Consider the following 24,362-nt stretch of genomic DNA (forward strand, 5'->3'; position numbering starts at 1 on the left):
CTAGACCCTATTTTATAAAAATGACCCTTTTCACATTTCCGAGTTTCTCAGAAGCGGAAGTCATAGTTGGTTAAACTTCTATAGCGGTGAATGAGAGATGACATTGAATTTATATTTTGTGTTTTCGTTTACTCAAACAGCAAAAGAAAAACACTGTAATAGTGTTTTCACAACTTAAAAAAATGGAGAGAGACAACAGATGACAATCAATCACCTGCAGGTGATGCGTGGGAAAAAAGACTAAACGGTAACTGTTAGGTCAGGTCAAAAATCGAAGTAAAAACAACAATATACTTGCAGGCTATCAAAATTTTATTAGCAACGTTTCTGTCCTATAATTTCTAAGCTCAATGAGACTGAATCCATAATTAACACCACATCATCATATTATCAATTTTGAATATTGTGTTTCGGCCACTTCTCAGCCTCCCTGGGAAAGTCTATGCCAGGGTACTGGAGAGGAGAATACGGCCGATAGTGGAACCTCGGATTCAGGAGGAACAGTGTGGTTTTCGTCCGGGCCGTGGAACACTGGACCAGCTCTATACTCTCTACAGGGTGCTGGAGGATTCATGGGAGTTTGCCCAACCAGTCCACATGTGTTTTGTGGATTTGGAGAAGGCATTCGACTGTGTCCCCCGAGGCGGCCTGTGGAGGGTGCTCCGGGAATATGGGGTCCGGGGTCCTTTGCTAAGGGCTGTCCGGTCCCTGTATGACCGAAGCAGGAGCTTGGTTCGCATTGCCGGTAGTAAGTCAGACTTCTTCCTAGTGCATGTTGGACTCCGGCAGGGCTGCCCTTTGTCGCCGGTTCTGTTCATAATTTTTATGGACAGAATTTCTAGGCGCAGCCAGGGGCCGGAGGGTGTCAGGTTTGGGGACCGCACGATTTCGTCTCTGCTTTTTGCGAATTATGATGTCGTGTTGGCCCCTTCACACCTTGACCTTCAGCATGCACTGGGGAGGTTTGCAGCCGAGTGTGAAGCGGCTGGGATGAAAATAAGCACCTCCAAATCCGAGGCCATGGTCCTCAGCCGGAAAAGGGTGGCTTGCTCACTTCAGGTTGGTGGTGAAATCCTTCCGCAAGTGGAGGAGTTTAAGTATCTTGGGGTTTTGTTCACGAGTGAGGGAAGGATGGAATGGGAGATTGACAGACGGATCGGTGCAGCTTCTGCAGTAATGCGGTCGGTGTACCGGTCTGTTGTGGTGAAGAAGGAGCTGAGCCGTAAGGCAAAGCTCTCGATTTACCAGTCAATCTACGTTCCTACTCTCACCTATGGTCATGAGCTTTGGGTCATGACCGAAAGGACAAGATCCCGGATACAGGCGGCTGAAATGAGCTTTCTCCGCAGGGTGGCTGGGCGATCCCTTAGAGATAGGGTGAGAAGCTCGGTCACTCGGGAGGAGCTCAGAGTAGAGCCGCTGCTCCTCCACATCGAGAGGGGTCAGCTGAGGTGGCTCAGGCATCTGTTCCGGATGCCTCCTGGACGCCTTCCTGGGGAGGTGTTCCGGGCACGTCCCACTGGGCGGAGGCCCCGGGGAAGACCTAGGACACGCTGGAGAGACTATGTCTCCCGGCTGGCCTGGGAAAGCCTCGGTATCCCCCCAGAAGAGCTGGAGGAAGTGTCTAGGGAGAGGGAAGTCTGGGCATCTCTGCTTAGACTGCTGCCCCCGCGACCCGGCCCCGGATGAGCGGAAGAAGATGGATGGATGGAATGTTGTGTTTGTAGCTGTTTATGATGATGTGGTGTTAAATTAATTATGTATTCATTCTCATTGAGCTTAATTGATTACAAATGGATCGTTACGGTGAATGGTGTTATCATTTAAATGGGATTGAGCTTGAATAGTTGTACTATATGTCTGATGAATTTCGTGAGACCGAAACATAATATTTTGATACTTATTTATTGATAGTGTGCGGCAGTTCCTTGTGTTTTTAGCTTTAAAATAAAATAAAACACACTTTCAGATTTATCCGATGTCTTACTGAAATACAGTGAATTATCATCATTTGTGTAAAATCCAGAGTTCGTGTTTATTAACTTACCCTAATTGAAAAATTAAGAAACATAAATGACTGATGTAAAATTACGGAGCGCAATTATATCAGCAACATATTTCATGATCTCGCCCAGCCCTAAAACTTCTCAATATTAAAGCTTACAATATTACTTTTTGTAAAGCTGCTTTGAAATGACGTGAAATGATTTTGACAGTAACTTCATCTAACTTGATTCATGTAAATTAATCAAAACATTATCCAACTGATCTTTACTGATGTCGCCATGATTATCACTTAATATGTCCTATGGCCAAACAGCGTACTAGATCATTCATAAACTCGTGCCATGCCTCAAGCGTCTACGACGTCAATAAGATTGCTGTATTATAAACCAATGAAATCGGGTGTGGGCGGAGTAACACGTGTTGCCCCGCCTTAATATGTGGCCCCGCCCCAATCGTCCAGACTGCACTCTCGGGTTACTTGGCGGGAAAAGAGTTAAAATATAAGCATGTTCTGTGTAAATGCTTCATAAGAATGTTTTGTCAAAATTTTATTTCATTGAACTTTAATCACAGCTTTTACATTATAATTAATAATCACTAATCATCAATAATAGTTTCAGATTTTTTTTTTCTAATTAAAATGCACCTCCCATTGCCACAATGAGGTGTAGGCCTACAACACACACTACCCACATATTATATGTATTACAACCGTTCAGAGAGTACCCTCACTTTAAAATGAGCCATTGGTGCTATTAGACTACCAGTGAGTGAGTCCACAATCAATAATATTCTTCAGGGGTTTCCCCTTCTGTAAGGTGACTAAGACATTTCTTCTGCCTGACCACATAAGGGAAGTGGAGTGGGCCTTGAGTCGAGCGGGCTGCCAGGTCACAACACTTGGAGCAGTCATGAGGCAGACAGACAGTAATAATTCGTTGGCTCTATATTTGTCCAGCGGGAGGGCCGTGACAGCTGAGAGCACTAAACCTGAGCATGCCAGAATGTCACTGACTCTAAAATGTTTTGATATAGGCTACGGCTCCATTGTGAAAACATCCAGAATAAACAGATGCCGTTTCCTGACTCAAGTCATTTCATTAACTCCATTCCCCCCAAAGCCACACTGACAAACAATGACACCAATGCTGTTCAGCAAGATTAAAACAGATTGTCTGAATGTAGGTCCGAATGTTCATCAGATAGCTGTAGCTGTGCGCATGGCTTTTGGTTGTTGTTCAAGCCTTTTAGGAAACGAGTAAACAAAGACTTTAACCTTAAAGTATACAACTCTAACTGTGTCAGTCTAAGTCTGCATACTGGAAAGGTAAGATATGTACTAAATCTTTCATTCTGCTATGTCAAATGTTTTAAATATTTTCAACTATTTAATTTTGTATGTGCAAACTAGAAAAACAAAAAGTTAATTTTTATGTTAAGTTAGTTTTGTGTTCAGATACTGCTTATCTAAACACATTAAATGACAACATTGAACCATTAATACTATGTATTTATCAGAATAACTATGTTTTTTTATTTTATAATTAGCCAAACAAAAATGATATTCAAGTCTGTAATTAGTTTTGCTATTCTGAAAATGTCTCATTTTTGTTATACGTGGTCTAATTTAAGCATGACAGAAACAATCACTCTCTCCACGGGTCAGCAGATGCCATCGGTGGGCCTAGGAACATGGAAAAGTGCCCCAGGACAGGTGTGTAAACCCTTTCCCACCTCATCATATGTCAGACAAAACAGACATTAGCTGATAAAAATGTCCAAAACAGCCCAAAATGTGACTTCTGTGCAGTATGTTATGGTAGCATTTTCTTGTGTTTGTTAGCTTCTTTATTATGTATTGATGGTATCAGAACTAGATTGGATTGTGTCGTACAGTTGAAGCAGGCTGTTCTAGCAGCGTTAGACTGTGGCTACAGGCACATTGACTGTGCAGCGGCTTACGGCAATGAGCGGGAGGTCGGAGAGGCCCTGTCTGAACTACTTGGACCAGGAAAAGTAGCCTACCTGCAGACAATCAATAAGCTCACCATCATCACGTTCCACTAATGAAATTTGTACTATTTATGACTACCATATAGTCCCTGAGACGAGAAGACATTTTTGTGACCTCCAAGTTGTGGAACACCAAACACCATCCAGATGATGTCGAGGAGGCCTGCAAAAGGTAGGTAGGTAGGTAGTTTATTTATATAGCACAATTAAATACAATTTACATTGTCCAATGTGCTTTACAATATTAATAAATATCATAAAAGACTGACAGCAAAACAGCAACAAAAGTTCAGGATTACATTTAAATAGACTACTGCAAGATAAGTGCTTCACCAGTTTAAAAAAGAGATACAGTGTAATAATGTTTTCTCATGTGTTAAATGCCTTGTCCAATAAGAGTGTTTTTAGCTTGGATTTAAAGACAGAAAGCGAAGAGGCCATTCTAATGGAAGTGGGCAAGTCATTCCATAGTCTGGGGCCAACTATAGAGAAGGCACGGTCCCCCCCCCTGGACTTTAGTTTTGACTTAGGGATAGATAGGAGTCTCTGATTTGATGACCGTAGTGATCTGGACGGATGATGCTCAGTCAATAGAGCAGACAGATATGGTGGAGCCAGACTATTCATGGATTTATACACAAAAATTAAAAGTTTATACTCCACTCTATAATGCACTGGCAACCAGTGTAGGGATCGTAAAATAGGAGTGATATGATTCCGTTTTTTAGCACCTGTCAGAAGTCTAGCTGCCGCATTTTGTACTAATTGGAGACGAGACATTGCTGAGTGCTAGTCCCAGCATAAAGAGAGTTGCAGTAATCTAGTCTAGAAAAAATAAAAGCATGTAATACTTTTTCGAGGAATGTTTTTACTTTTGATAGTAATCTTAACTGAAAGAAGCAAGATTTCACTACTGAATTTATTTGCCTCTCAAATTTCAAGGATTCATCAAATACCACACCCAAATTTCTCACCCAAGGCCTCACATAAGAAGACAAACCATCAAAAGGAACTTTAGGTGTGGTGGAATAGTCTGAGGGTCTAATTAAAATCATTTCTGTTTTGCTCTCATTAAAATGCAGAAAATTAGAGGACAACCAGGTCTTTACTTCGGTCAAACAGGCCATAAGAGTTTCCAGGCTATCTGATGAGCGTTTGAAAGGCAGATAAATTTGAGTGTCATCTGCATAGAAATGGAATGACAACCCGTATTTTCTGATAATAGAACCTAATGGAAGCATGTATAAAGAAAAAAGAATGGGGGCCAAAATAGACCCTTGAGGAACCCCACATGATAACACAGCCTTACTGGAGGAAGATTCTCCAATCTTCACTGAGAAGCTTCTGTTAGAAAAATAGGATCTAAACCAGTCTAATGCACTGCCAGTAATGCCTGCGCAGTGTTCCAGTCGGGCAATAAGTACAGAGTGATCTACTGTATCGAATGCAGCCGTTAAATCTAAAAGTACAAGAGCCACATAATCGCCAGAGTCACAGGTTATGAGGACATCATTAAAAACCTTCAGCAGTGTAGTCTCTGTCGAATGATGTTTTCTAAACCCAGATTGGAGAGTTTCGAAAAGCATATTATCAGTGAGGAAGCTTTGTAGTTGTTGCAGGACAATTTTCTCTAGAATTTTAGACATAAATGAAAGATTGGAGATCGGTCTAAAGTTGGCCATCACTGTGGGGTCCAAGTTCTGTTTTTTTAATAGAGGATAAACTGATGCATGTTTTAGCGGTTCAGGTATGATACCAGTTTCTAAACAGCGATTTAGCATGACCAAAAGAAGAGAATGAACATCCTCAAATACTTGTTTAAGGAAAAAGGGAGGAATAACATCATCAGAGGAGCCTGAAGGCCTAAGGTTCTCTACTATTTCTGATAGAGGGCCATGAGACATAGACCTGAGTGCAACAATGGAGGCTCTAGACCCTTCCAGTGCTGAGATATCTAAACTCAAAATTTCGACCCGAAAAAAAAAAAAAGACAGTGTTACCCCTTACGTTTTTTTTTTTGGGCGAAAAATTAAGTATCCCCAATCTTCTCAAAACTCTGGATTCTGATAGAGGGCCATGAGACTTAGACCTGAGTGCAAAAATGGAGGCTCTAGACCCTTCCAGAGCTGAGATATCGAAAATCAAAATTTCAACCCGTAAAAAAACGACAGTGTTACCCCTTACGTTTTTTTTTTTGGGCAAAAAATTAAGTATCCCCAATCTTCTCAAAACTCTGGATTCTGATAGAGGGCCGTGAGCCTTAGACCTGAGTGCAACAATGGAGGCTCTAGACCCTTCCAGAGCTGAGATATCGAAATTCAAAATTTTGACCAGAAAAAAAAACGACAGTGTTACCCCTTACGTTTTTTTGGGGGGGGGCGAAAAATTAAGTATCCCCAATCTTCTCAAAACTCTGGATTCTGATAGAGGGCCATGAGACATAGACCTGAGTGCAACAATGGAGGCTCTAGACCCTTCCAGTGCTGAGATATCTAAACTCAAAATTTCGACCCGAAAAAAAAAACGACAGTGTTACCCCTTACGTTTTTTTTTTTGGGCGAAAAATTAAGTATCCCCAATCTTCTCAAAACTCTGGATTCTGATAGAGGGCCATGAGACATAGACCTGAGTGCAACAATGGAGGCTCTAGACCCTTCCAGAGCTGAGATATCGAAAATCAAAATTTCGACCCGTAAAAAAAACGACAGTGTTACCCCTTACGTTTTTTTTGGGGGGCGAAAAATTAAGTATCCCTAATCTTCTCAAAACTCTGGATTCTGATAGAGGGCCATGAGACATAGACCTGAGTGCAACAATGGAGGCTCTAGACCCTTCCAGAGCTGAGATATCGAAATTCAAAATTTCGACCAGAAAAAAAAACGACAGTGTTACCCCTTACGTTTTTTTTTTGGGCGAAAAATTTAGTATCCCCAATCTTCTCAAAACTCTGGATTCTGATAGAGGGCCATGAGACATAGACCTGAGTGCAACAATGGAGGCTCTAGACCCTTCCAGAGCTGAGATATCGAAACTCAAAATTTCGACCCGAAAAAAAAAACGACAGCGGTACCCCTTTTCGTTTTTTTTTTTGGGCGAAAAATGAAGTTTCTCCAATCTTCTCAAAACTCTGGATTCTGATAGAGGGCCATGAGACTTAAACCTGAGTGCAAAAATGGAGGCTCTAGACCCTTCCAGAGCTGAGATATCGAAAATCAAAATTTCGACCAGAAAAAAAAACGACAGTGTTACCCCTTACGTTTTTTTTGGGGGGGCGAAAAATTAAGTATCCCCAATCTTCTCAAAACTCTGGATTCTGATAGAGGGCCATGAGACAAAACCTGAGTGCAACAATGGAGGCTCTAGACCCTTCCAGTGCTGAGAAATCTAAACTCAAAATTTCGACCCGAAAAAAAAACGACAGTGTTACCCCTTACGTTTTTTTTTTTTGGGCGAAAAATTAAGTATCCCCAATCTTCTCAAAACTCTGGATTCTGATAGAGGGCAATGAGACTTAGACCTGAGTGCAACAATGGAGGCTCTAGACCCTTCCAGAGCTGAGATATCGAAAATCAAAATTTCGACCCGAAAAAAAAACGACAGTGTTACCCCTTACGTTTTTTTTTGGGCGAAAAATTAAGTATCCCCAATCTTCTCAAAACTCTGGATTCTGATAGAGGGCCGTGAGCCTTAGACATGAGTGCAACAATGGAGGCTCTAGACCCTTCCAGAGCTGAGATATCGAAATTCAAAATTTTGACCAGAAAAAAAAAACGACAGTGTTACCCCTTACGTTTTTTTTTTGGGCGAAAAATTTAGTATCCCCAATCTTCTCAAAACTCTGGATTCTGATAGAGGGCCATGAGACTTAGACCTGAGTGCAACAATGGAGGCTCTAGACCCTTCCAGAGCTGAGATATCGAAAATCAAAATTTCGACCCGTAAAAAAAACGACAGTGTTACCCCTTACGTTTTTTTTGGAGGGCGAAAATTTAAGTTTCCCTAATCTTCTCAAAACTCTGGATTCTGATAGAGGGCCATGAGACTTAGACCTGAGTGCAACAATGGAGGCTCTAGACCCTTCCAGAGCTGAGATATCGAACCTCAAAATTTCGACCCGAAAAAAAAAACGACAGTGTTACCCCTTACGGTTTTTTTTTTGGGCGAAAAATTAAGTTTCTCCAATATTCTCAAAACTCTGGATTCTGATAGAGGGCCATGAGACTTAAACCTGAGTGCAAAAATTGAGGCTCTAGACCCTTCCAGAGCTGAGATATCGAAAATCAAAATTTCGACCAGAAAAAAAAAACGACAGTGTTACCCCTTACGTTTTTTTTGGGGGGGCGAAAAATTAAGTATCCCCAATCTTCTCAAAACTCTGGATTCTGATAGAGGGCCATGAGACATAGACCTGAGTGCAACAATGGAGGCTCTAGACCCTTCCAGAGCCGAGATATCTAAACTCAAAATTTCGACCCGAAAAAAAAAAAACGACAGTGTTACCCCTTACGTTTTTTTTTTTGGGCGAAAAATTAAGTATCCCCAATCTTCTCCAAACTCTGGATTCTGATAGAGGGCCATGAGACTTAGACCTGAGTGCAACAATGGAGGCTCTAGACCCTTCCAGAGCTGAGATATCGAAAATCAAAATTTCGACCTGAAAAAAAAAACGACAGTGTTACCCCTTACGTTTTTTTTTTTTGGGCGAAAAATTAAGTATCCCCAATCTTCTCAAAACTCTGGATTCTGATAGAGGGCCGTGAGCCTTAGACCTGAGTGCAACAATGGAGGCTCTAGACCCTTCCAGAGCTGAGATATCTAAACTCAAAATTTCGACCCGAAAAAAAAAACGACAGTGTTACCCCTTACGTTTTTTTTTTTGGGCGAAAAATTAAGTATCCCCAATCTTCTCAAAACTCTGGATTCTGATAGAGGGCCATGAGACTTAGACCTGAGTGCAACAATGGAGGCTCTAGACCCTTCCAGAGCTGAGATATCGAAAATCAAAATTTCGACCCGAAAAAAAAAACGACAGTGTTACCCCTTACGTTTTTTTTTTTTGGGCGAAAAATTAAGTATCCCCAATCTTCTCAAAACTCTGGATTCTGATAGAGGGCCGTGAGCCTTAGACCTGAGTGCAACAATGGAGGCTCTAGACCCTTCCAGAGCTGAGATATCGAAATTCAAAATTTTGACCAGAAAAAAAAACGACAGTGTTACCCCTTACGTTTTTTTTGGGGGGGCGAAAAATTAAGTATCCCCAATCTTCTCAAAACTCTGGATTCTGATAGAGGGCCATGAGACATAGACCTGAGTGCAACAATGGAGGCTCTAGACCCTTCCAGTGCTGAGATATATAAACTCAAAATTTCGACCCGAAAAAAAACGACAGTGTTACCCCTTACGTTTTTTTTTTTTGGGCGAAAAATTAAGTATCCCCAATCTTCTCAAAACTCTGGATTCTGATAGAGGGCCATGAGACTTAGACCTGAGTGCAACAATGGAGGCTCTAGACCCTTCCAGAGCTGAGATATCGAAAATCAAAATTTCGACCCGTAAAAAAACGACAGTGTTACCCCTTACGTTTTTTTTGGGGGGCGAAAAATTAAGTATCCCTAATCTTCTCAAAACTCTGGATTCTGATAGAGGGCCATGAGACATAGACCTGAGTGCAACAATGGAGGCTCTAGACCCTTCCAGAGCTGAGATATCGAAATTCAAAATTTCGACCAGAAAAAAAAACGACAGTGTTACCCCTTACGTTTTTTTTTTTTGGGCGAAAAATTAAGTATCCCCAATCTTCTCAAAACTCTGGATTCTGATAGAGGGCCATGAGACTTAGACCTGAGTGCAACAATGGAGGCTCTAGACCCTTCCAGAGCTGAGATATCGAAAATCAAAATTTCGACCCGTAAAAAAAACGACAGTGTTACCCCTTACGTTTTTTTTGGGGGGCGAAAAATTAAGTATCCCTAATCTTCTCAAAACTCTGGATTCTGATAGAGGGCCATGAGACATAGACCTGAGTGCAACAATGGAGGCTCTAGACCCTTCCAGAGCTGAGATATCGAAATTCAAAATTTCGACCAGAAAAAAAAAACGACAGTGTTACCCCTTACGTTTTTTTTTTTGGGCGAAAAATTAAGTATCCCCAATCTTTTCAAAACTCTGGATTCTGATAGAGGGCCATGAGACTTAGACCTGAGTGCAACAATGGAGGCTCTAGACTCTTCCAGAGCTGAGATATCGAAAATCAAAATTTCGACCCAAAAAAAAAACGACAGTGTTACCCCTTACGTTTTTTTGGGGGGGGGGCGAAAAATTAAGTATCCCCAATCTTCTCAAAACTCTGGATTCTGATAGAGGGCCGTGAGCCTTAGACCTGAGTGCAAAAATGGAGGCTCTAGACCCTTCTAGAGCTGAGATATCGAAAATCAAAATTTCGACCCGTGAAAAAAACACGACAGTGGTACCCCTTTCGTTTTTTTTTTTCGGGCGAAAAATGAAGTTTCTCCAATCTTCTCAAAACTCTGGATTCTGATAGAGGGCCATGAGACTTAAACCTGAGTGCAAAAATGGAGGCTCTAGACCCTTTCAGAGCTGAGATATCGAAAATCAAAATTTCGACCAGAAAAAAAATGACAGTGTTACCCCTTACGTTTTTTGGGGGGGGGCAAAAAATTAAGTATCCCCAATCATTTCAAAACTCTGGATTCTGATAGAGGGCCATGAGACATAGACCTGAGTGCAACAATGGAGGCTCTAGACCCTTCCAGTGCTGAGATATCGAAACTCAAAATTTCGACCCGAAAAAAAAACGACAGTGTTACCCCTTACGTTTTTTTTTTTTGGGCGAAAAATTAAGTATTCCCAATCTTCTCAAAACTCTGGATTCTGATAGAGGGCCATGAGACTTAGACCTGAGTGCAACAATGGAGGCTCTAGACCCTTCCAGAGCTGAGATATCAAAAATCAAAATTTCGACCCGTAAAAAAAACGACAGTGTTACCCCTTACGTTTTTATTGGGGGGCGAAAATTTAAGTTTCCCTAATCTTCTCAAAACTCTGGATTCTGATAGAGGGCCATGAGACTTAGACCTGAGTGCAACAATGGAGCCTCTAGACCCTTCCAGAGCTGAGATATCGAAACTCAAAATTTGGACCCGAAAAAAAAAAACGACAGTGGTACCCCTTACGTTTTTTTTTTGGGCGAAAAATTAAGTATCCCCAATCTTCTCAAAACTCTGGATTCTGATAGAGGGCCGTGAGCCTTAGACCTGAGTGCAACAATGGAGGCTCTAGACCCTTCCAGAGCTGATATATCGAAAATCAAAATTTCGACCCGTAAAAAAAACGACAGTGTTACCCCTTACGTTTTTTTTGGGGGGCGAAAATTTAAGTTTCCCTAATCTTCTCAAAACTCTGGATTCTGATAGAGGGCCATGAGACTTAGACCTGAGTGCAACAATGGAGGCTCTAGACCCTTCCAGAGCTGAGATATCTAAACTCAAAATTTCGACCCGAAAAAAAAAAACGACAGTGTTACCCCTTACGGTTTTTTTTTTGGGGCGAAAAATTAAGTATCCCCAATCTTCTCAAAACTCTGGATTCTGATAGAGGGCCGTGAGCCTTAGACCTGAGTGCAACAATGGAGGCTCTAGACCCTTCCAGAGCTGATATATCGAAAATCAAAATTTCGACCCGTAAAAAAAACGACAGTGTTACCCCTTACGTTTTTTTTGGGGGGCGAAAATTTAAGTTTCCCTAATCTTCTCAAAACTCTGGATTCTGATAGAGGGCCATGAGACTTAGACCTGAGTGCAACAATGGAGGCTCTAGACTCTTCCAGAGCTGAGATATCGAAAATCAAAATTTCGACCCAAAAAAAAAACGACAGTGTTACCCCTTACGTTTTTTTTGGGGGGGCGAAAAATTAAGTATCCCCAATCTTCTCAAAACTCTGGATTCTGATAGAGGGCCGTGAGCCTTAGACCTGAGTGCAAAAATGGAGGCTCTACACCCTTCCAGAGCTGAGATATCGAAATTCAAAATTTCGACCCGAAAAAAAAAACAACAGTGTTACCCCTTACGTTTTTTTTTTTGGGCGAAAAATTAAGTATCCCCAAACTTCTCAAAACTCTGGATTCTGATAGAGGGCCGTGAGCCTTAGACCTGAGTGCAAAATTGGAGGCTCTAGACCCTTCTAGAGCTGAGATATCGAAAATCAAAATTTCGACCCGTAAAAAAAAAGACAGTGTTACCCCTTACGTTTTTTTTGGGGGGCGAAAAATTAAGTATCCCTAATCTTCTCAAAACTCTGGATTCTGATAGAGGGCCATGAGACTTAGACCTGAGTGCAACAATGGAGGCTCTAGACCCTTCCAGAGCTGAGATATCTAAACTCAAAATTTCGACCCGAAAAAAAAACGACAGTGTTACCCCTTACGTTTTTTTTTTTTGGGCGAAAAATTAAGTATCCCCAATCTTCTCAAAACTCTGGATTCTGATAGAGGGCCATGAGACTTAGACCTGAGTGCAACAATGGAGGCTCTAGACCCTTCCAGAGCTGAGATATCGAAATTCAAAATTTCGACCCGTAAAAAAAACGACAGTGTTACCCCTTACGTTTTTTTTGGGGGGCGAAAATTTAAGTTTCCCTAATCTTCTCAAAACTCTGGATTCTGATAGAGGGCCATGAGACTTAGACCTGAGTGCAACAATGGAGGCTCTAGACCCTTCCAGAGCTGAGATATCGAAACTCAAAATTTCGACACGAAAAAAAAAAACGACAGTGGTACCCCTTTCGTTTTTTTTTTTTCGGGCGAAAAATGAAGTTTCTCCAATCTTCTCAAAACTCTGGATTCTGATAGAGGGCCATGAGACATAGACCTGAGTGCAACAATGGAGGCTCTAGACCCTTCCAGTGCTGAGATATCTAAACTCAAAATTTCGACCCGAAAAAAAAAAACGACAGTGTTACCCCTTACGTTTTTTTTTTTTGGGCGAAAAATTAAGTATCCCCAATCTTCTCAAAACTCTGGATTCTGATAGAGGGCCATGAGACTTAGACCTGAGTGCAACAATGGAGGCTCTAGACCCTTCCAGAGCTGAGATATCGAAAATCAAAATTTCGACCCGAAAAAAAAAACGACAGTGTTACCCCTTATGTTTTTTTTTTGGGCGAAAAATTAAGTATCCCCAATGTTCTCAAAACTCTGGATTCTGATAGAGGGCCGTGAGCCTTAGACCTGAGTGCAACGATGGAGGCTCTATACCCTTCCAGAGCTGAGATATCGAAATTCAAAATTTTGACCAGAAAAAAAAACGACAGTGTTACCCCTTACGTTTTTTTGGGGGGGGGCGAAAAATTAAGTATCCCCAATCTTTTCAAAACTCTGGATTCTGATAGAGGGCCATGAGACATAGACCTGAGTGCAACAATGGAGGCTCTAGACCCTTCCAGTGCTGAGATATCGAAACTCAAAATTTCGACCTGAAAAAAAAACGACAGTGTTACCCCTTACGTTTTTTTTTTTGGGCGAAAAATTAAGTATCCCCAATCTTCTCAAAACTCTGGATTCTGATAGAGGGCCATGAGACTTAGACCTGAGTGCAACAATGGAGGCTCTAGACCCTTCCAGAGCTGAGATATCGAAATTCAAAATTTTGACCAGAAAAAAAAACGACAGTGTTACCCCTTACGTTTTTTTTTTGGGCGAAAAATTTAGTATCCCTAATCTTCTCAAAACTCTGGATTCTGATAGAGGGCCATGAGACATAGACCTGAGTGCAACAATGGAGGCTCTAGACCCTTCCAGAGCTGAGATATCGAAATTCAAAATTTCGACCAGAAAAAAAAAACGACAGTGTTACCCCTTACGTTTTTTTTGGGGGGCGAAAATTTAAGTTTCCCTAATCTTCTCAAAACTCTGGATTCTGATAGAGGGCCATGAGACTTAGACCTGAGTGCAACAATGGAGGCTCTAGACCCTTCCAGAGCTGAGATATCTAAACTCAAAATTTCGACCCGAAAAAAAAAAACGACAGTGTTACCCCTTACGGTTTTTTTTTTTCGGGCGAAAAATGAAGTTTCTCCAATCTTCTCAAAACTCTGGATTCTGATAGAGGGCCATGAGACTTAAACCTGAGTGCAAAAATGGAGGCTCTAGACCCTTCTAGAGCTGAGATATCGAAATTCAAAATTTCGACCAGAAAAAAAAAACGACAGTGTTACCCCTTACGTTTTTTTGGGGGGGGCGAAAAATTAAGTATCCCCAATCTTCTCAAAACTCTGGATTCTGATAGAGGGCCATGAGACATAGACCTGAGTGCAACAATGGAGGCTCTAGACCCTTCCAGTGCTGAGATATCTAAACTCAAAATTTCGACCCGAAAAAAAAAAAAACGACAGTGTTACCCCTTACGTTTTTTTTTTTTTGGGCAAAAAATTAAGTATCCCCAATCTTCTCAAAACTCTGGATTCTGATAGAGGGCCATGAGACTTAGACCTGAGTGCAACAATGGAGGCTCTAGACCCTTCCAGAGCTGAGATATCGAAAATCAAAATTTCGACCCGAAAAAAAAAACGACAGTGTTACCCCTTACGTTTTTTTTTTTGGGCGAAAAATTAAGTATCCCCAATCTTCTCAAAACTCTGGATTCTGATAGAGGGCCATGAGACTTAGACCTGAGTGCAACAATGGAGGCTCTAGACCCTTCCAGAGCTGAGATATCGAAAATCAAAATTTCGACCCGTAAAAAAAACGACAGTGTTACCCCTTACGTTTTTTTTGGGGGGCGAAAAATTAAGTATCCCTAATCTTCTCAAAACTCTGGATTCTGATAGAGGGCCATGAGACATAGACCTGAGTGCAACAATGGAGGCTCAAGACCCTTCCAGAGCTGAGATATCGAAATTCAAAATTTCGACCAGAAAAAAAAACGACAGTGTTACCCCTTACGTTTTTTTTTTTTGGGCGAAAAATTAAGTATCCCCAATCTTCTCAAAACTCTGGATTCTGATAGAGGGCCATGAGACTTAGACCTGAGTGCAACAATGGAGGCTCTAGACCCTTCCAGAGCTGAGATATCAAAAATTAAAATTTCGACCTGTAAAAAAAACGACAGTGTTACCCCTTACGTTTTTTTTGGGGGGCGAAAAATTAAGTATCCCTAATCTTCTCAAAACTCTGGATTCTGATAGAGGGCCATGAGACATAGACCTGAGTGCAACAATGGAGGCTCTAGACCCTTCCAGAGCTGAGATATCGAAATTCAAAATTTCGACCAGAAAAAAAAACGACAGTGTTACCCCTTACGTTTTTTTTTTGGGCGAAAAATTTAGTATCCCCAATCTTCTCAAAACTCTGGATTCTGATAGAGGGCCATGAGACATAGACCTGAGTGCAACAATGGAGGCTCTAGACCCTTCCAGTGCTGAGATATCGAAAATCAAAATTTCGACCTGAAAAAAAAATGACAGTGTTACCCCTTACGTTTTTTTTTTTTGGGCGAAAAATTAAGTATCCCCAATCTTCTCAAAACTCTGGATTCTGATAGAGGGCCATGAGACTTAGACCTGAGTGCAACAATGGAGGCTCTAGACTCTTCCAGAGCTGAGATATCGAAAATCAAAATTTCGACCCAAAAAAAAAAACGACAGTGTTACCCCTTACGTTTTTTTTGGGGGGGCGAAAAATTAAGTATCCCCAATCTTCTCAAAACTCTGGATTCTGATAGAGGGCCGTGAGCCTTAGACCTGAGTGCAAAAATGGAGGCTCTACACCCTTCCAGAGCTGAGATATCGAAATTCAAAATTTCGACCCGAAAAAAAAAACGACAGTGTTACCCCGTACGTTTTTTTTTTTGGGCAAAAAATTAAGTATCCCCAAACTTCTCAAAACTCTGGATTCTGATAGAGGGCCGTGAGCCTTAGACCTGAGTGCAAAAATTGAGGCTCTAGACCCTTCTAGAGCTGAGATATCGAAAATCAAAATTTCGACCCGTAAAAAAAAAGACAGTGTTACCCCTTACGTTTTTTTTGGGGGGCGAAAAATTAAGTATCCCTAATCTTCTCAAAACTCTGGATTCTGATAGAGGGCCATGAGACTTAGACCTGAGTGCAACAATGGAGGCTCTAGACCCTTCCAGAGCTGAGATATCTAAACTCAAAATTTCGACCCGAAAAAAAAACGACAGTGTTACCCCTTACGTTTTTTTTTTTTTGGGCGAAAAATTAAGTATCCCCAATCTTCTCAAAACTCTGGATTCTGATAGAGGGCCATGAGACTTAGACCTGAGTGCAACAATGGAGGCTCTAGACCCTTCCAGAGCTGAGATATCGAAAATCAAAATTTCGACCCGTAAAAAAAACGACAGTGTTACCCCTTACGTTTTTTTGGGGGGGCGAAAATTTAAGTTTCCCTAATCTTCTCAAAACTCTGGATTCTGATAGAGGGCCATGAGACTTAGACCTGAGTGCAAAAATGGAGGCTCTAGACCCTTCCAGAGCTGAGATATCGAAACTCAAAATTTCGACACGAAAAAAAAAAAACGACAGTGGTACCCCTTTCGTTTTTTTTTTTTCGGGCGAAAAATGAAGTTTCTCCAATCTTCTCAAAACTCTGGATTCTGATAGAGGGCCATGAGACTTAAACCTGAGTGCAAAAATGGAGGCTCTAGACCCTTCCAGAGCTGAGATATCGAAAATCAAAATTTCGACCAGAAAAAAAAAACGACAGTGTTACCCCTTACGTTTTTTTTTTTTGGGCGAAAAATTAAGTATCCCCATTCTTCTCAAAACTCTGGATTCTGTTAGAGGGCCATGAGACTTAGACCTGAGTGCAACAATGGAGGCTCTAGACCCTTCCAGAGCTGAGATATCGAAAATCAAAATTTCGACCCGTAAAAAAAACGACAGTGTTACCCCTTACGTTTTTTTTGGGGGGCGAAAAATTAAGTATCCCTAATCTTCTCAAAACTCTGGATTCTGATAGAGGGCCATGAGACTTAGACCTGAGTGCAACAATGGAGGCTCTAGACTCTTCCAGAGCTGAGATATCGAAAATCAAAATTTCGACCCAAAAAAAAACGACAGTGTTACCCCTTACGTTTTTTTTGGGGGGCGAAAAATTAAGTATCCCTAATCTTCTCAAAACTCTGGATTCTGATAGAGGGCCATGAGACTTAGACCTGAGTGCAACAATGGAGGCTCTAGACTCTTCCAGAGCTGAGATATCGAAAATCAAAATTTCGACCCGAAAAAAAAACGACAGTGTTACCCCTTACGTTTTTTTTGGGGGGGCGAAAAATTAAGTATCCCCAATCTTCTCAAAACTCTGGATTCTGATAGAGGGCCGTGAGCCTTAGACCTGAGTGCAAAAATGGAGGCTCTACACCCTTCCAGAGCTGAGATATCGAAATTCAAAATTTCGACCCGAAAAAAAAAACGACAGTGTTACCCCTTACGGTTTTTTTTTTTGGGCGAAAAATTAAGTATCCCCAAACTTCTCAAAACTCTGGATTCTGATAGAGGGCCGTGAGCCTTAGACCTGAGTGCAAAAATGGAGGCTCTAGACCCGTCTAGAGCTGAGATATCGAAAATCAAAATTTCGACCCGTAAAAAAAACGACAGTGTTACCCCTTACGTTTTTTTGGGGGGGCGAAAAATTAAGTATCCCTAATCTTCTCAAAACTCTGGATTCTGATAGAGGGCCATGAGACTTAGACCTGAGTGCAACAATGGAGGCTCTAGACCCTTCCAGAGCTGAGATATCGAAATTCAAAATTTTGACCAGAAAAAAAAACGACAGTGTTACCCCTTACGTTTTTTTTTTGGGCGAAAAATTTAGTATCCGTAATCTTCTCAAAACTCTGGATTCTGATAGAGGGCCATGAGACTTAAACCTGAGTGCAAAAATGGAGGCTCTAGACCCTTCCAGAGCTGAGATATCGAAAATCAAAATTTCGACCAGAAAAAAAAACGACAGTGTTACCCCTTACGTTTTTTTTGGGGGGGCGAAAAATTAAGTATCCCCAATCTTCTCAAAACTCTGGATTCTGATAGAGGGCCATGAGACATAGACCTGAGTGCAACAATGGAGGCTCTAGACCCTTCCAGTGCTGAGATATCTAAACTCAAAATTTCGACCCGAAAAAAAAAACGACAGTGTTACCCCTTACGTTTTTTTTTTTTGGGCGAAAAATTAAGTATCCCCAATCTTCTCAAAACTCTGGATTCTGATAGAGGGCCATGAGACTTAGACCTGAGTGCAACAATGGAGGCTCTAGACCCTTCCAGAGCTGAGATATCGAAAATCAGAATTTCGACCCGAAAAAAAAAACGACAGTGTTACCCCTTACGTTTTTTTTTTTGGGCGAAAAATTAAGTATCCCCAATCTTCTCAAAACTCTGGATTCTGATAGAGGGCCATGAGACTTAGACCTGAGTGCAACAATGGAGGCTCTAGACCCTTCCAGAGCTGAGATATCAAAAATTAAAATTTCGACCTGTAAAAAAAACGACAGTGTTACCCCTTACGTTTTTTTTGGGGGGCGAAAAATTAAGTATCCCTAATCTTCTCAAAACTCTGGATTCTGATAGAGGGCCATGAGACATAGACCTGAGTGCAACAATGGAGGCTCTAGACCCTTCCAGAGCTGAGATATCGAAATTCAAAATTTCGACCAGAAAAAAAAACGACAGTGTTACCCCTTACGTTTTTTTTTTGGGCGAAAAATTTAGTATCCCCAATCTTCTCAAAACTCTGGATTCTGATAGAGGGCCATGAGACATAGACCTGAGTGCAACAATGGAGGCTCTAGACCCTTCCAGTGCTGAGATATCGAAAATCAAAATTTCGACCTGAAAAAAAAATGACAGTGTTACCCCTTACGTTTTTTTTTTTTGGGCGAAAAATTAAGTATCCCCAATCTTCTCAAAACTCTGGATTCTGATAGAGGGCCATGAGACTTAGACCTGAGTGCAACAATGGAGGCTCTAGACTCTTCCAGAGCTGAGATATCGAAAATCAAAATTTCGACCCAAAAAAAAAAACGACAGTGTTACCCCTTACGTTTTTTTTGGGGGGGCGAAAAATTAAGTATCCCCAATCTTCTCAAAACTCTGGATTCTGATAGAGGGCCGTGAGCCTTAGACCTGAGTGCAAAAATGGAGGCTCTACACCCTTCCAGAGCTGAGATATCGAAATTCAAAATTTCGACCCGAAAAAAAAAACGACAGTGTTACCCCGTACGTTTTTTTTTTTGGGCAAAAAATTAAGTATCCCCAAACTTCTCAAAACTCTGGATTCTGATAGAGGGCCGTGAGCCTTAGACCTGAGTGCAAAAATGGAGGCTCTAGACCCTTCTAGAGCTGAGATATCGAAAATCAAAATTTCGACCCGTAAAAAAAAAGACAGTGTTACCCCTTACGTTTTTTTTGGGGGGCGAAAAATTAAGTATCCCTAATCTTCTCAAAACTCTGGATTCTGATAGAGGGCCATGAGACTTAGACCTGAGTGCAACAATGGAGGCTCTAGACCCTTCCAGAGCTGAGATATCTAAACTCAAAATTTCGACCCGAAAAAAAAACGACAGTGTTACCCCTTACGTTTTTTTTTTTTTGGGCGAAAAATTAAGTATCCCCAATCTTCTCAAAACTCTGGATTCTGATAGAGGGCCATGAGACTTAGACCTGAGTGCAACAATGGAGGCTCTAGACCCTTCCAGAGCTGAGATATCGAAAATCAAAATTTCGACCCGTAAAAAAAACGACAGTGTTACCCCTTACGTTTTTTTTGGGGGGCGAAAATTTAAGTTTCCCTAATCTTCTCAAAACTCTGGATTCTGATAGAGGGCCATGAGACTTAGACCTGAGTGCAAAAATGGAGGCTCTAGACCCTTCCAGAGCTGAGATATCGAAACTCAAAATTTCGACACGAAAAAAAAAAAACGACAGTGGTACCCCTTTCGTTTTTTTTTTTTCGGGCGAAAAATGAAGTTTCTCCAATCTTCTCAAAACTCTGGATTCTGATAGAGGGCCATGAGACTTAAACCTGAGTGCAAAAATGGAGGCTCTAGACCCTTCCAGAGCTGAGATATCGAAAATCAAAATTTCGACCAGAAAAAAAAAACGACAGTGTTACCCCTTACGTTTTTTTTTTTTGGGCGAAAAATTAAGTATCCCCATTCTTCTCAAAACTCTGGATTCTGTTAGAGGGCCATGAGACTTAGACCTGAGTGCAACAATGGAGGCTCTAGACCCTTCCAGAGCTGAGATATCGAAAATCAAAATTTCGACCCGTAAAAAAAACGACAGTGTTACCCCTTACGTTTTTTTTGGGGGGCGAAAAATTAAGTATCCCTAATCTTCTCAAAACTCTGGATTCTGATAGAGGGCCATGAGACTTAGACCTGAGTGCAACAATGGAGGCTCTAGACTCTTCCAGAGCTGAGATATCGAAAATCAAAATTTCGACCCAAAAAAAAACGACAGTGTTACCCCTTACGTTTTTTTTGGGGGGCGAAAAATTAAGTATCCCTAATCTTCTCAAAACTCTGGATTCTGATAGAGGGCCATGAGACTTAGACCTGAGTGCAACAATGGAGGCTCTAGACTCTTCCAGAGCTGAGATATCGAAAATCAAAATTTCGACCCGAAAAAAAAACGACAGTGTTACCCCTTACGTTTTTTTTGGGGGGGCGAAAAATTAAGTATCCCCAATCTTCTCAAAACTCTGGATTCTGATAGAGGGCCGTGAGCCTTAGACCTGAGTGCAAAAATGGAGGCTCTACACCCTTCCAGAGCTGAGATATCGAAATTCAAAATTTCGACCCGAAAAAAAAAACGACAGTGTTACCCCTTACGGGTTTTTTTTTGGGCGAAAAATTAAGTATCCCCAAACTTCTCAAAACTCTGGATTCTGATAGAGGGCCGTGAGCCTTAGACCTGAGTGCAAAAATGGAGGCTCTAGACCCGTCTAGAGCTGAGATATCGAAAATCAAAATTTCGACCCGTAAAAAAAACGACAGTGTTACCCCTTACGTTTTTTTGGGGGGGCGAAAAATTAAGTATCCCTAATCTTCTCAAAACTCTGGATTCTGATAGAGGGCCATGAGACTTAGACCTGAGTGCAACAATGGAGGCTCTAGACCCTTCCAGAGCTGAGATATCGAAATTCAAAATTTTGACCAGAAAAAAAAACGACAGTGTTACCCCTTACGTTTTTTTTTTGGGCGAAAAATTTAGTATCCGTAATCTTCTCAAAACTCTGGATTCTGATAGAGGGCCATGAGACTTAAACCTGAGTGCAAAAATGGAGGCTCTAGACCCTTCCAGAGCTGAGATATCGAAAATCAAAATTTCGACCAGAAAAAAAAACGACAGTGTTACCCCTTACGTTTTTTTTGGGGGGGCGAAAAATTAAGTATCCCCAATCTTCTCAAAACTCTGGATTCTGATAGAGGGCCATGAGACATAGACCTGAGTGCAACAATGGAGGCTCTAGACCCTTCCAGTGCTGAGATATCTAAACTCAAAATTTCGACCCGAAAAAAAAAACGACAGTGTTACCCCTTACGTTTTTTTTTTTTGGGCGAAAAATTAAGTATCCCCAATCTTCTCAAAACTCTGGATTCTGATAGAGGGCCATGAGACTTAGACCTGAGTGCAACAATGGAGGCTCTAGACCCTTCCAGAGCTGAGATATCGAAAATCAGAATTTCGACCCGAAAAAAAAAACGACAGTGTTACCCCTTACGTTTTTTTTTTTTGGGCGAAAAATTAAGTATCCCCAATCTTCTCAAAACTCTGGATTCTGATAGAGGGCCATGAGACTTAGACCTGAGTGCAACAATGGAGGCTCTAGACCCTTCCAGAGCTGAGATATCGAAAATCAGAATTTCGACCCGAAAAAAAAAACGACAGTGTTACCCCTTACGTTTTTTTTTTTTTGGGCGAAAAATTAAGTATCCCCAATCTTCTCAAAACTCTGGATTCTGATAGAGGGCCGTGAGCCTTAGACCTGAGTGCAACGATGGAGGCTCTATACCCTTCCAGAGCTGAGATATCGAAATTCAAAATTTTGACCAGAAAAAAAAACGACAGTGTTACCCCTTACGTTTTTTTTGGGGGGGCGAAAAATTAAGTATCCCCAATCTTTTCAAAACTCTGGATTCTGATAGAGGGCCATGAGACATAGACCTGAGTGCAACAATGGAGGCTCTAGACCCTTCCAGTGCTGAGATATCGAAACTCAAAATTTCGACCTGAAAAAAAAACGACAGTGTTACCCCTTACGTTTTTTTTTTTTGGGCGAAAAATTAAGTATCCCCAATCTTCTCAAAACTCTGGATTCTGATAGAGGGCCATGAGACTTAGACCTGAGTGCAACAATGGAGGCTCTAGACCCTTCCAGAGCTGAGATATCGAAAATCAAAATTTCGACCTGAAAAAAAAACGACAGTGTTACCCCTTACGTTTTTTTTTTTGGGCGAAAAATTAAGTATCCCCAATCTTCTCAAAACTCTGGATTCTGATAGAGGGCCATGAGACTTAGACCTGAGTGCAACAATGGAGGCTCTAGACCCTTCCAGAGCTGAGATATCGAGATTCAAAATTTTGACCAGAAAAAAAAACGACAGTGTTACCCCTTACGTTTTTTTTTGGGCGAAAAATTTAGTATCCCTAATGTTCTCAAAACTCTGGATTCTGATAGAGGGCCATGAGACTTAGACCTGAGTGCAACAATGGAGGCTCTAGACCCTTCCAGAGCTGAGATATCGAAACTCAAAATTTCGACCCGAAAAAAAAAAACGACAGTGGTACCCCTTTCGTTTTTTTTTTCGGGCGAAAAATGAAGTTTCTCCAATCTTCTCAAAACTCTGGATTCTGATAGAGGGCCATGAGACTTAAACCTGAGTGCAAAAATGGAGGCTCTAGACCCTTCCAGAGCTGAGATATCGAAAATCAAAATTTCGACCAGAAAAAAAAACGACAGTGTTACCCCTTACGTTTTTTTTGGGGGGGCGAAAAATTAAGTATCCCCAATCTTCTCAAAACTCTGGATTCTGATAGAGGGCCATGAGACATAGACCTGAGTGCAACAATGGAGGCTCTAGACCCTTCCAGAGCTGAGATATCGAAATTCAAAATTTCGACCAGAAAAAAAAAACGACAGTGTTACCCCTTACGTTTTTTTTTTTGGGCGAAAAATTTTGTATCCCCAATCTTTTCAAAACTCTGGATTCTGATAGAGGGCCATGAGACATAGACCTGAGTGCAACAATGGAGGCTCTAGACCCTTCCAGTGCTGAGATATCGAAACTCAAAATTTCGACCTGAAAAAAAAAAACGACAGTGTTACCCCTTACGTTTTTTTTTTTTGGGCGAAAAATTAAGTATCCCCAATCTTTTCAAAACTCTGGATTCTGATAGAGGGCCATGAGACTTAGACCTGAGTGCAACAATGGAGGCTCTAAACCCTTCCAGAGCTGAGATATCGAAAATCAAAATTTCGACCCGTAAAAAAAATGACAGTGTTACCCCTTACGTTTTTTTTTTTGGGCGAAAAATTAAGTATCCCCAATCTTCTCGAAACTCTGGATTCTGATAGAGGGCCATGAGACTTAAACCTGAGTGCAAAAATGGAGGCTCTAGACCCATCTAGAGCTGAGATATCGAAAATCAAAATTTCGACCAGAAAAAAACCCGACATTGTTACCCCTTACGTTTTTTTTTTTGGGCGAAAAATTAAGTATCCCCAATCTTCTCAAAACTCTGGATTCTGTTAGAGGGCCATGAGACTTAGACCTGAGTGCAACAATGGAGGCTCTAGACCCTTCCAGAGCTGAGATATCGAAAATCAAAATTTCGACCCGTAAAAAAAACGACAGTGTTACCCCTTACGTTTTTTTTGGGGGGCGAAAAATTAAGTATCCCTAATCTTCTCAAAACTCTGGATTCTGATAGAGGGCCATGAGACTTAGACCTGAGTGCAACAATGGAGGCTCTAGACTCTTCCAGAGCTGAGATATCGAAAATCAAAATTTCGACCCAAAAAAAAAACGACAGTGTTACCCCTTACGTTTTTTTTGGGGGGGCGAAAAATTAAGTATCCCCAATCTTCTCAAAACTCTGGATTCTGATAGAGGGCCGTGAGCCTTAGACCTGAGTGCAAAAATGGAGGCTCTACACCCTTCCAGAGCTGAGATATCGAAATTCAAAATTTCGACCCGAAAAAAAAAACCACAGTGTTACCCCTTACGGTTTTTTTTTTGGGCGAAAAATTAAGTATCCCCAAACTTCTCAAAACTCTGGATTCTGATAGAGGGCCGTGAGGCTTAGA

The 24,362-nt window shown here is 41.3% G+C and overlaps 1 protein-coding gene across 1 annotated transcript in view; it reads left to right on the forward strand.

Moving 5' to 3' along the window:
- Window positions 1-3,243: 3,243 nt before the first annotated feature.
- akr1a1a (aldo-keto reductase family 1, member A1a (aldehyde reductase)) overlaps window positions 3,244-24,362 on the forward strand; it is a 111,702-nt gene continuing 90,583 nt past the window's right edge. Inside the window, exons 1-4 of the mRNA XM_089130194.1 lie at window positions 3,244-3,334; window positions 3,640-3,721; window positions 3,904-4,023; window positions 4,107-4,192. Coding sequence (XP_088986320.1) covers window positions 3,641-3,721; window positions 3,904-4,023; window positions 4,107-4,192 — 287 coding nt within the window. The 5' untranslated portion in view covers window positions 3,244-3,334; window position 3,640. The remainder of the gene's footprint in view (window positions 3,335-3,639; window positions 3,722-3,903; window positions 4,024-4,106; window positions 4,193-24,362) is intronic.

This window comes from Pimephales promelas, chromosome 4, assembly GCF_988280905.1.
Source record: "Pimephales promelas chromosome 4, fPimPro1.hap1.1, whole genome shotgun sequence".
NCBI classification, from domain to species: Eukaryota; Metazoa; Chordata; class Actinopteri; order Cypriniformes; family Leuciscidae; genus Pimephales; species Pimephales promelas.